This window comes from Microtus pennsylvanicus, chromosome 7 (assembly GCF_037038515.1).
Source record: "Microtus pennsylvanicus isolate mMicPen1 chromosome 7, mMicPen1.hap1, whole genome shotgun sequence".
Lineage (NCBI taxonomy): Eukaryota > Metazoa > Chordata > Mammalia > Rodentia > Cricetidae > Microtus > Microtus pennsylvanicus.
This window is the reverse complement of record NC_134585.1, coordinates 28,044,277-28,056,956: the sequence shown is the minus strand read 5'-3', so window position 1 is coordinate 28,056,956 and position 12,680 is coordinate 28,044,277. Positions and strand designations below refer to the sequence as shown.

The following is a 12,680-nucleotide window of genomic DNA, read 5'->3' as shown; positions in this document are numbered from 1 at the left end:
CCCTGCCTCCAGATCAGAGGAACCGGTTGCTTATCAAAGAGATGGGGGGGGGGGTGCATATTCCTAAACCTTAGCAATACCAAGAAGCAATTCATCTACTGCCCATCAAATAAAGTCTATCTTCTAACCAAAGTCACTATTGCAGAGCCCTCTCCCTCTGTATAGGCCACAGAGTACAGACTGTGGGTAAGCTGACTATTTCAGAGTGTGAACGGTAAGAGAAACTGCCTGCTTTGTACTGCTGCTTTCCTGGACCGCCTTATCATCGTGCAATGGAAACAAATGAGGAAAAATACCCATCTCATGTTGTGCACATTTGACCCAGGTAATGGTCTACATTCTCTCGTTTGGCGAAAACAATTTCACAGTCCCCAGTAATTAAGCCTGTAGATTTTGCCCAGAACTTTGAATCTTAATTCATACCCACCTTGATTATTTCCAGCCCCAAGTCATGACAGACCTCTATCATGGTCCCTGTAAAGGAACAGCTCATCTCAGATTAACTTGTTGCTTGTCCAAGAATTCTTATTTTCTTTCACTGCAAGGTATATCAGTCTCTAGAAACCAGGAGGGTTCCCTCCACCTCTCTGTTCTTTCAAGAACATTTTCAAGAAAGGGGAGGGGGAGCAGCTGCTTAGACCATCACAGCCCCCAAAGAACTGTAACACACAAATGTTCCCTTAAAAAAGAATCGTGAGGGTTTAACCAGTGTTTTACAATATGAATGAATTTTTAAAGTTTCTTTCCCTGTTTTTACAGCCTAACTTCCTTGAGCAACCCTGGGCTTGTAAAGCAAACTAAGTTTTGGGACTTGTCCCACTCTGTGGATCTCCCCTGGATGTCTTTTGTCCGCAATGCAGAGCTGAGGAAGAAAGCAGTGTTTGTGCTCAAATTACAATTTCCTCAATTCTTCACTTGCAATTCCTAGCACCAACCTGACAGTGCATTTCCTGACTCCGAATGTGGAAGGGGTCCAGGGTGAAAAATCGTATGCTTTTATCTGAGTGTCTCTCTTGCTTCTATGAAAGACTGTAGGAATATAGTCTTTCCAACCTAGACGAAGTCATAGTTTCTACCAAAATCAGTTTCAAAAAAAAAAAAAACCTTATAGTTGAAGCCTGGCTGACTTGGAGCTGAGTTGAAAAGAAGCCAGTGGTGACACCCCCCATCCCCCAGTAGCAGAGCTATCAGAGAGGTCAGGCTTTGTGACACTCGGATTCGCAGGTGCCTTCAGCTGCACTGTGGAAGCCCCCCCCCCCCCCCCAGTCACCCAGGCCTGTCTTAGTAACGCTCTAAATCTCCTTGGGAAAATTGTTGTTTGAGACAAGCTGACTAAATCCTCAGAACCAGCTAGGATCTGCCCTTCACTGGTTTAGGAAGTTTCCGACTTTGCTATAGGACTTTTTCATCCTTTGCTGCAGTTTTCGCTGGCAGCCCTCACCCCCTCAACCCCCCCAAAAAAAATCCTTGGTTCTAACACTCCTCTTTAACTGTCCTAAAAAGGTTCAAGTCCACAGTTACCTCTACCCTCTGTCTAGCTTGCATTTTCTTTTCTCTACAAAGTCTTTCAAGGCTGTTAAATCCTTCTAAAACCAGTAAGAGCTACTAGGTATCAACTGGAGTGAAAGATCCCAGGCACCTGCTCCATCCTCAAGCCCCTGAGTTCTACACAACTGTGAGACTGTGTCCTGCTGAAACAGTCATTATTCAACATATAACACCAGAATTCATTTTGTTTTCTAGTCCGATTCCAATAGGATAATCATCACCAGCCTGAAAGACAGTTTCTTAAGTTGCCTATAATATAACTAACAGTAATTCTTTAGCTGCTCTGTGTTTTTTGTTTTATTTTTACTTTTGTTTTTGTTTTTCTGCCTATTTTATATATATATATATATATATATATATATATATATATATATATATATATATATATATATATATATATATATATATAAAAAGCCCTAGTCACACTTCCCTGGAGCGAAAGGGGGAACAGTTTCTGCACTCTCTGTCTTCCTGGGCCATTTACAGGCATGGCTGGTGTGAGGAGAGATCATTGTCCTAGTATTTCAAAATCCTGTGTGGTGCAATCATTTCCCTTCTTCCCTTGAACATGCATAGAAAGGTAAGGGTGTTTGTTCTTCTGGCAAGTTCGTAAGGGCAGATTTGCTTTTGAACTGGCTACATTTTCCTGAGTGCCTGCTACGACGAGTCAGTGCGCCCCCTGCTGACTAGTCAACAGTATAGTGCTAAGCAAAGTTTATTTTGTTCAGTAAACCGTGTCATATAAAATTAACAACAACCAATAAAATTAGCTTATATGTTTCAACTGCAAAAGTCCAAAACAAAATAAAGCTAGTTTTAGTGGTCCTAGAAATCTCTAGCTTGCCTTCTCCTCTTTGGCTGAACCAAGGTCCTTTTATCTAAAGCCCAGTGCACAAACATATAGCTTAATGTGACTAGTGTTCTTCCTTTTATTTCTTTCTCTATGGCAACCAATATGCTCTGCTCAGAAATGTTCCCCATCAAGGAAACAAATGATCTTCAGGGAGCAGCTCTATATGGCATCTGGTCCAATGGAGCACACGGAGTTAACCCCAGTCAGATGCAAGGCTGTAAACAAGGGGAGGAAACCTAGTGATTCTCAGCCCCTCCCCAACTGACACCTCTGCCTCCCTCATTACAAACCACAGCATTGATTTAGCATCAACTGTTTCCAAATAAATTACCAATTCTAAATTGCAAGGTGTTCTGTATACAAAAGTGAGTATAATTCCAGACATTTGACTCCCCCACCCCCACCCCCCGCCACTCCCCGCCCAAATGTGGCTTCCTTCGAAAGATCAAACCCAGACCATTTTACTAAAGTCAGATAATCACACTGGCCTGAACTTGGCATAGCTATTTCTTTCGGCCACATTTATCTAAGTAAGTACACCCTTGAATTTTCCAAAACCCGGGGGTAGTGATAAGGAGGGTTAGGTCTGACTGTCACAAATAGAAAGCATATGAAATCTGGTACTTTAGATGCTGAAGCTCCAGCGTCCTTGGGGAGTGGAGAGCAGGGATGTCCTGGTTAGTTTTGATTGATCACCCTCTTTCTGATGGGCTTTTACTACTGAGCCAGGAGCTGCAGCTCACCGCCTGCTCCCCAGTTGCAGCGTTAACCAGGGATACACTGACTTACTCCCTCGGCTCCCTCATTGCTTACTCCTCTCTAGCCCGCAGTCAGTGGTTACCAGGCCCTCTTCCTCACTTGATCGTACTGCTCCCCGTCCTAACCTGGACAGACTCACAATTCAGTCACCCCACTAGCTACAGATCCCAGGCTTTTCCCTCTGCATCCTTGATTCTCTGGGGGAAATTCCAAACAAGAAATATTTATATACTCCATGCTTAGAAGGCACCTCTTTTCGAGGGGTTTACCCCTCCCATAATCAACAATTAAAATCAATAGCACTTTCTTGCTCTCACCCAGAAGAGTAAAGCTCTTGCTGTGAGGGCCTCTGGAACCAGTCCACCTTTTTAGGTATTATTTTAGCAACGTCAGATTCCTTTTGCTCACTCCCTCCGACACACTTTCCCTTCCTCTCTCCTCCCAAGCAATGAAAATAAAGCTTCCAAACCTACAAGAACATAAATAAATACACCAGAAAGGACGGAAAGGGAAAGGAGAAAGCAAAGGAAGAAAATGGGAGGGGGGAAAACCACTTACCCAGCAAACTCCCAAGGTTAGACTTTTAAATAAAAGGTTGTTGTTGTTTTTTTTTTAAAAAAAATAAGGTGCCTGGAGGGGTAAAGGAGAAGGCGTTTTTCTCCACTCTCCAGAACCGGCGCATCCTTAGCCTTCCCTTTACACTGACTCCTCTAAGCCCAGTTCTCACTAGTCTATTATTTTCACCAAAATATATGAAAATGTATGCAAATGAAAATCAGCACTAACTGTTCTCCCCTTGTTATATACTTTGGATTTTTTTTTCCAGACAAAACAATCACACTTGGCAGAGGGAGGGGGCGGATGGGGTGGGGCGGGAGTGGGGGGAAGCTGGGGAGCGATTTGAGAACTAAGTATATGGAAGGGAGGGGAAAGGGACAGACCTGGGAACAGAAGTGCGTTTCTGTTATTGAGGAGCACAGCGTTTGGGGGGCTTCCCGAAAGCGCACACCCTCCGCGCAAAGGAAGAGTGGCTCTGTTTGCAGAGGCGCTATCCCGTTTCATCAGGCCACCTGAGACGGCTTTTGAAAGCGTGTACTGTGAAACTCATAGCAGTAATTTAGACAAAATCCTCACTGTATATTAATGAAAGGCGGCCCCATGGCTCTGTTCCTATCCTCCCCATTCAGTGTAAACAAAACCACGAGACTCTTTCGGTTTTTGAGCCGGATCCAAGCAAAATCGGCAGGAAAGGAAAACACGGGGTGCTGGCACCGACCATTCAAACGTCTGCACCTGGAGATCTCAGATTTATTCAATGAAATCTGTGTTCCATCTTTTATATATACATATACGCATACATAAATATAAAAAGGAACCTTTTGGGGAGGAGTGGGGGGAATCCGTTCTGTTTGGGGCTTTGGTTACTGCTGCCTTTTAGATCTGTTCCTAAGATGGTATCTTTTCACCCGGCAAGCAGGAGCTGGACCCAATCCTACATAAATGCATCGCGTCTACGGTTAATCTCGAGATCACGCAGAGGCTGCGTGGCTGCTGCTGAGCTGGAGAGCTCCTACTGTAACTGAGTTCACCTAAGTGAGCTCGGCAGAGGAATTATGCATGGGGGAGAAGGCAGGCCAGTTCTTTATATTCGAAGCACACTGGCCACCAGGTTACGTTCTCGGCTGCAGCTCGGGCTGGGACTGCAGGCTGCAGGGTGCAGGCTGCAGGCCGGTGCCCTGCAGCTGGAGGGTGCGGGTGCAAACACAGGCACCCTCATTAAGAGTCGTGTATTTATTGAATGTCCGAATTGGGTTAGTTCATTGGAAATCCCCAAGGAGGGTTTAATTTGCCCTTGTTTTCGTTGCCACTTTCTCTTTTTTCTTGGTTCGCTGAGGTTCCTCTGTGCAGCGTTTCCGCTTGGCCGCGTCCCCCCCACACACACCCCGCTTCTCCCGCCTACCGGGCCCACTCCTCCTCCCGGCCCCCTTAACTCTTTCAGCTGGGTTGCAGCTGAGAAAGCACTTGTCGCCAGCGGTCACAGCCACCGTGCAAACCTGAGACCCAAAGAAAGAGAAAAATAAAGCGTCCCCAAGCCCAAGAATAGCAAGCGGGTAATAACCCCACCGACACACACACACACACACACACACCCCACACACACACACACACCACCACCACCACCACCACCACCACCACCACCATCAGCGGTGGAGCGGCGGGGGAGGGCGCGGCTAGCGGACCCGAGCCCTCTGGGCAGGCTGTGGCAGTCACAGCATTCTAAAGGCACTGGGGTCGAATACACTTACGATGAATCTAGGGGAACGGTCGGGCTGATTGCCTTTCAAATACCTCGAGTGGCTTCGTTGACCAGCACCCTCCAAACTCACAAGGGCACGCACGCTACTTGCAAGAATCCCAGAGGAGGGTGGGAGGGAGGGAGGAAAGGAGGGAGAAGGAGAGGGAGAGGGGTGGGGGAGAGCGAGCAGCCGCAGCAAGCGGTCCGTCTCGCACGCGCGGGCCCCGCGCTGGTACAGGGCTGCAGGTTTCCCAGATGATGGCATCCGAGAACTTAAACAAAGAGGGTCGCCGCCGGCGCGCGACTGCTGCACAAAGTTGCAGTGGCGGATTTCCAAGAAGCTTGGCCACCGGAGCTCTGGGCGAAGCAAGCCTTCCTTTCCCACCTCCGGCAAGACGGAGATGGGGGCTCGCGCGGGAAGGGAAGAGGAAACTTTGAAACCATTGGGGACACATCTGTCTATAGGTATTATTTTGAACCGTACATCCGTGGCGCGCGCTTTACAAATCTCTGGCGTGGGGTGGGGGTGCAACACAACGCAGTCTAGGTAGAATGGGTAGACTGCTATTTTTCGTGATTTTTTTCCCCTCTTCATTTTCCTTCAAACCCCCTTCTTCCCCGCCTCCTCCTTTTCTCTTCCCTTTTTCCCCAACCTCCCAGACCAATCACGAAGGCAGGGAGCCGCGGAGGGAACGCAGACGTTTGGGCCGGACACTAAGAGTTAAGACGTGGTGGAGGGGCGGAGGGGCGGAGGGGCGGAGGGGGGGCGGGGGCGGCGGGGGAGGGGCGGGGAGGGGAAAGTGGCGCGGGGGAGGGAGGCTGGGAGACGACAGATTTCCAGCTTCTACGACGCTCTGCCTAAATTAAAAAGCAACCAATCGGAACGGCCGGAAGGGGGGCCGCGCGTCCTAAGCCAGTCATTCCAGGCCTGCCAATCACCCAGCGGGTAGCCAATCAGCGGGGGCCCTGGTGCTCGACTTCCTTGTATTTGGGAAAGTGTGGTGGTGGGTGCGCGCTTGCGGCGGAGGGTAAACATTCGACAGTCCCTGCTCTGAGAGGGAGGGACAGGGAGCGAACTGTCAGATCCTAGCGAGAGCGGGCGCTCGTGAGAGAGAAAGAGAGAGAGAGGGAGAGAGGGAGAGGGAGAGAGAGAGGAAAAGAGAGAGAGAGGGGAAGAGAGAGAGAGAGAGGGAGAGGCAAAGTGAGACAGGGAGAAAGAGAGAACCCGGGCGCAGAGCTAGCTCTGGCTGCAACTCTGCCCCGGCACGCCCGCGCCCGAGCCCGCCGTCGGGCACTCTAGGAGCGGTACAACGTGCCCACAGGAGTTGGTTGTGTATCAAGGATCCCCTGTATGCACACACACATCTCCATCTCCACCAATGCACTCTTCTTCTTCCTCCTTCTCCAGACAACTGCCGGGGAAAAAATAAAACACCAACCCCAACCTTCAGCAACAAGGTAACAGAACAATTCGACATTTTTTTTCCTGTTCAATTTTTGCCTTGTTATATTTGTTTCCTAATTTCTGCCCAAAAGGAAAGATGTCGCACCAGACCGTGACTGTTGCGAGGAAAATGAAAAGGGACTCTTGTTTCAGAGACATCCAAGAGCTCCGGCAATAGCAACTTCAGAGAAATGCACCATCGCAAGAAGTTTTTCTAGGACAGAACAAAACTTGAAAGGAGAGGACCAGAGGGGGAGAACAGGAGCCAGTCTCCCCACTCAGCAAACGCAAGCCGCCAATATCACCACGCCAGTAAGGACCGGAAAAGTTTTACTATGCTAAGGGGGAAACAGTGAAATGTCTTGCTGAAGAGGAGAGAAGCCAGCGGACCAGCAAGGAGCGGCCCGATTGCTGGCCACCCACAATTTGGCCGAGGAAGAAAGGAACCGTTTCGTCCTTTGTTGTCTCGCGTGAAACCTTTGCTTAGCAGGTGGACAGAGCCCCGCGCCGGGGCAGAGTCCGCACCCGCCCGAGGACGAGGACAGGAGGAGCAACCCGAGCCCCTGCGCCCGGAGAGAGCGCCCGAAGTACGGGTCCCAGCCCCATAGGGCGAGCCTCGCTGGAGCGAGTCTATTGCTCCCGGCCAGGGGGGAGACCACGACCCCCCCTGAAGGGGCTGGCCACGGAGCTCACCCCGAGAAGCGATCCCCCCTCCCCAGGGCGCTGCTCCTGCTGCGGCTGCTGCAGCGTCTGCTGCTGACCGAGGCCGGCCCGCGACCCCCGCGCCCTGCCGAGCGGCCTTGCAGCTGCAGCCCCGGGCCGCGGCGGCGGCGGCGGCGGGGGCGGAGGCGGCGGAGGAGGAGGAGGCGGCGAAGGCGGCGGGGACCCGGGGCGGGGGAGGAGGAGCGGGGGGAGGAGGCGGGAGGCGGGGGGGCGCGGCGGCGGCGGCGGCGGCGGCGGCCGCGGCTGCTGCTGCGGCGGCGGCGGTGGTGGCGGCGGTGGGGTGGCGGGAGCGGAGCGGCATGGCCACAGCGGCTTCTAACCCCTACCTGCCGGGGAACAGCCTGCTCACGGCCGGCTCCATTGTGCACTCGGACGCGGCCGGGGCGGGCGGTGGCGGAGGGGGCGGTGGCGGCGGCGGCGGGGCGGGGGGCGGCGGCGGTGGCATGCAGCCCGGGAGCGCCGCTGTGACCTCCGGCGCCTACCGGGGGGACCCGTCCTCGGTCAAGATGGTCCAGAGCGACTTCATGCAGGGGGCCATGGCCGCCAGCAACGGCGGCCATATGCTGAGCCACGCGCACCAGTGGGTCACCGCCCTGCCCCACGCTGCCGCCGCCGCCGCCGCTGCCGCCGCCGCCGCCGTGGAAGCCAGCTCGCCGTGGTCGGGCAGCGCGGTGGGCATGGCCGGCAGCCCACAGCAGCCTCCACAGCCACCACCGCCGCCGCCACAGGGCCCCGACGTGAAGGGTGGCGCTGGACGCGAAGACCTGCACGCCGGCACCGCGCTGCACCACCGCGGGCCTCCGCACCTCGGACCCCCGCCGCCGCCCCCTCACCAGGGCCACCCTGGGGGCTGGGGGGCCGCCGCCGCCGCCGCCGCTGCCGCCGCGGCAGCAGCAGCAGCCGCTCACCTCCCGTCCATGGCGGGCGGCCAGCAGCCGCCGCCGCAGAGTCTACTCTACTCCCAGCCTGGAGGCTTCACGGTGAACGGCATGCTGAGCGCGCCCCCGGGTCCCGGCGGCGGCGGCGGAGGCGCGGGTGGTGGAGCCCAGAGTCTGGTTCACCCGGGGCTTGTGCGCGGGGACACGCCCGAGCTGGCGGAGCATCACCACCATCATCACCACCACGCTCACCCGCACCCGCCGCATCCGCACCACGCGCAGGGACCCCCGCATCACGGCGGCGGCGGCGCGGGGCCGGGACTCAATAGCCACGACCCGCACTCGGACGAGGACACGCCGACGTCTGACGACCTGGAGCAGTTCGCCAAGCAGTTCAAGCAGCGGCGCATCAAGCTGGGCTTCACCCAGGCCGACGTGGGGCTGGCTCTGGGCACGCTCTACGGCAACGTGTTCTCGCAGACCACCATCTGCCGCTTCGAGGCCCTGCAGCTCAGTTTCAAGAACATGTGCAAGCTCAAGCCACTGCTGAACAAGTGGCTGGAGGAGGCGGACTCGAGCACCGGCAGCCCCACGAGCATCGACAAGATCGCGGCCCAGGGCCGCAAGCGCAAGAAGCGGACCTCTATCGAGGTGAGCGTCAAAGGCGCGCTCGAGAGCCACTTCCTCAAGTGCCCTAAACCCTCGGCACAGGAAATCACTAACCTGGCCGATAGCCTGCAGCTGGAAAAGGAGGTCGTGCGGGTCTGGTTCTGCAACCGGCGCCAAAAAGAGAAACGCATGACGCCCCCGGGCATCCAGCAGCAGACGCCGGACGATGTCTACTCGCAGGTGGGTACCGTGAGCGCTGATACACCGCCACCGCACCACGGGCTGCAGACCAGCGTGCAGTGAAGGCCGGGGGCGCAGCGCGAAGAGGGCCGCCGCCGCCGCCACCTCCGCAGCCGCTGTCAGCACCGCCGCCACGGTCGCCGCCGCCGCCGTCTCCGAGCCGCCGCCAAGAACCGCCGCTGCTGCTGCTGCTGCCGCCGCTGCCGCCGCCGCCGCCGCTGCCGCTGCCGCCGCACAGACCCAGCACCTGGCCTGGGCCAGTGTGTCTCGGCCGCCTCCCCTCTGCCCAAAGACAGGCGTGCCAGGGCTCTAGGAGGAGGGGAGAACGACTGGGGAGACACCGACCGAGGAGACTCTTTTTGAAGTCCAAGGAAGGAGGGACCAAAAAAAAAATTAAAGCATAATAAATACCGAGACTGTTTTATATGCATATATAACAAACAAAACCGGAAGAGGAAAAGGGGGCAACCGGGACATCTCGTTTATACTCTGGTGGTGTTTTGTTCTATTTTGAAAGAAGGTTGAAGATGCCTAACGCACCGAAACTGCACTCTTGAGGTACTGTACACCCCGAGATGTCCTTCATGGCATCAGTGGAGAACACCTGCTTCGTCCTCCCCTCTGAGACAAGAGAGACACTCCCCTCCCTTTCTTCCACTTCTTCCTAAAGGGCTGCCTAAAAGATCCATGGAAACTTTATTGGGAGCGACCTGAAAAGAAAGATGCACCAGGTTTCATGCAGGTCTGACTCTACTCCAGAACAGTGTTTTTCTTGGCCATATTAAAGTCTTTGGGGGAAAAAAATAAATCAACTATGAAATGGGAAGGAAGGAGAAACAGAATCTGGGACAGGGGAGAAGATTCACAATTTCTGAAGTTCACAGACTGAATAAAAAAAAGCCAAAAGAAAGCATCCTCGCGGTAACCTTGGAAATAAAAGCAGCGCGAAAGAGCCCGGGCTGGGCGAGGCTGAAGGCCAGGCACGTCCAGCCGCCAGCGGGGAGGGCACAGCAGCGGGGGGCCAAGGCCCAGCCTTTGAGACCGCCCAGAGAGGCCAGGCCACTGCCACCGAACCCGGGCTTTGCCGACTGCCACTCGGGGTGGACCATGCCTAAAGATTCCACCGCTAATATTTTTTTTATTAACATTTTTTTATTTTTTATTTCTGGACTGACTCCGATTTAAAAAAAAAAAAAAAGAGTGTGGAAAGAGAGCACCAGCCGCCGCACTTCCCTTGACTTCTACCCTCAATCCGTTGCCAACTTTGATTGAATGGGTGCTGCGGATGTGATTATGTAATACTGCCATTTCCAAGCAGTGTTTTTGGTAGGTTTTAATAAACAGACTTTTCAAATGACGGCAATATAGAATCGTTAGATCCGTTGTTGATCTAAAAATATTTGCTTTATATTTTCATTAAATGACTTCTTTTAATATTTTATTCAGAATACTTATGAACTGCTGCAAAACGGTAATTTATTTTTCCCCAGATCTTGTATTACGTGTTTTTTTCAGACGAGCACAAATCAAAATGAAATGAAAATATGGACAGTTGTTAGGTAATAAGGGTATCTTTTGATGTGATCCTTTGATTGTAATTTAATTTGAGTAGTGATTCCGTAAGAGCTGATTGAGAAAATAAATTTGTTAGAATGAAATAGTCTGTGTCTGATGCATCAACACTGTGTGGGAAGAAGAGTTCTCTAGAAAATATTTTTTTACTAATGGAGATCCTTAAGTCGTAGAGCATCAAGGGAGCAGAGCTTCCCCCACGCAAAGAGCAGGCTAGGATTGCTGAAAACATCTGTGCTTTAGCAATAGAGGTTGTTCACTCCTTGTTGATCCATACATTTCACAGTATTTTCCTTACCCTCAGCTTCAGTGTCTCTAGTGTTTTTTGCTGAGCGATCTATAACTACTAGCCATTTTCTTGAAGGTACCTGTTTTGAATCGCATGATTGAGCTACATCACCACTGAAAATAAACCCACCTGGTCAATCATGGTAAATACAACCCCTCATAGTTCAGTCTCTCTTTTTTTCTCTCTCTCTATCTTCTTATCTTCCAATATATCCCTGTTTCTTTTTTTTCCCTAAAGATCAATAGTTGCAAAGGATAGCTTATAAACCATTGAAGTATTTTAATATCAATTACTCCCCATTGCTACCTATATGTGATTAAATTTCGGTTATTAAGCTTATGGTAAGCTTTTCTTATTGCTTTCATGAAAGAAGACCTTGCAGAGAGCCCTGCTTGACTCTGTACTTGGATGGTCACCAGCTCAGACTGGAGGCTGCCCATTTCTGTGGTTTGGTCCTCTGGAAACTTGGTTCTTCACCTTTTCCAGTGCTGAGGGCCTTAGCTTTTTGGGTCACTTTTTAGATCAGCCCCTGCAGAGTGGTCACATTAATCAAGTTAATGTATCAATATTTACAGCGTGGAAAGATGAAAACCTAGTGCCTCGGGTTGTGAGTGCTAAAGATGAGAAAGGCTCTGGTTGGTTGACTCCCTGTATGATTTTTTTTCTTTAAAAACTGAGGGAGAAAGCAGTGGTTTTTACACAAGATTTTTCCCCATCTCACTTAGCTACCACTCACTTTTTGCCTAATTTTGTCGCCTTCACTGGCTCAACCTTCCCACCCCCATAATTTAGATTCAGGGGTCTAAAAATCCTGGGAAACTATAAGAGTAAGGAACAATTATTTCTCCCAGAGAGACCCTATAGCACAAACCAAGCCCCAGCCAGAGGGCCATGTATTGAGTGGCATTATTTTTGACACTAAATTGCACTAAAACTCACAATCATTCTGATTTGTGAAATCTGAAAGAGTCCATATTTATTTAACAGAAGGGATTTGTAGATTAGAAACTACATTTTACTTTTCTCTGGGTTGCTGTTTTCTGTTTCTCCTGCTATTGTTATTGCCCTTCCCTGGGAACAACTTGGTGTGGGGGTGGGGTGAGGCTCACCATCATTTTTCTTTTGGTGTTGTTACTCTTGTTGTTTGAGGGACTTTAAGAGTAAGCCAAAAAGACCTGTCTGGAAACCCAGGAAAGGGCAGGTTGGTTGTGAGTGGAGCACACCACTGGCATATGAGAAGAATCATGAGTTGGTTTTTTTGGATAGGGGTGCTTTTTGTTTTGTTTTGTTTGATTGTTTTCCTCCTGGAATAGTGGTGCTTGACTAGAAGGGGGAATGGGTCTATTTAAATTTTTAGGAGGTCTCTACTTACTTGATTTAGCTGAGGACAAGGGAGCTAACAATTAGATTTTTTTTACACTGTTTTCCATTAAAAAGAACCTTTGCTGATTATTTCGGAAGAAGCCTTG

General features: G+C 51.5%; 1 protein-coding gene and 1 long non-coding RNA gene across 12 annotated transcripts in view; one reads left to right on the top strand and one right to left on the bottom strand.

The window, feature by feature from the left end:
• Window positions 1-5,606, bottom strand: part of LOC142854551 (uncharacterized) — a 52,239-nt gene extending 46,633 nt beyond the window's left edge. For 4 of the 7 annotated variants that reach the window (XR_012911346.1, XR_012911348.1, XR_012911347.1 and 1 more), the window contains exon 1: window positions 3,719-3,865. This is a non-coding gene — a long non-coding RNA (uncharacterized LOC142854551). Of the gene's footprint in view, window positions 1-3,718; window positions 3,873-5,466 lie in introns of those variants that run through there. The other 3 variants (XR_012911350.1, XR_012911349.1, XR_012911345.1) reach the window with 3 other exon arrangements.
• A 126-nt stretch (window positions 5,607-5,732) lies between these two features.
• Pou3f3 (POU class 3 homeobox 3) lies at window positions 5,733-11,008 on the top strand. 5 transcript variants are annotated; one of them, XM_075980281.1, is made up of 4 exons: window positions 5,733-5,921; window positions 6,117-6,176; window positions 6,865-6,914; window positions 7,054-11,008. In XM_075980281.1, exon 4 carries the CDS (start codon window positions 7,923-7,925, stop codon window positions 9,411-9,413), a length of 1,491 nt encoding a protein of 496 aa, XP_075836396.1. In that variant the 5' UTR covers window positions 5,733-5,921; window positions 6,117-6,176; window positions 6,865-6,914; window positions 7,054-7,922; the 3' UTR covers window positions 9,414-11,008. The 5 variants fall into 5 exon arrangements, with proteins under 5 accessions (XP_075836396.1, XP_075836392.1, XP_075836397.1 ...); XM_075980277.1 differs by having other exon boundaries at window positions 6,993-11,008; XM_075980282.1 differs by lacking the exon at window positions 6,117-6,176.
• The last annotated feature ends 1,672 nt before the right edge of the window (window positions 11,009-12,680 follow it).

What these genes read in the sequence shown, in the direction of transcription:
- Pou3f3 (XM_075980279.1), top strand. Translation starts at nt 7,923, where the DNA reads ATGGCCACAGCGGCTTCTAACCCCTACCTGCCGGGGAACAGCCTGCTC.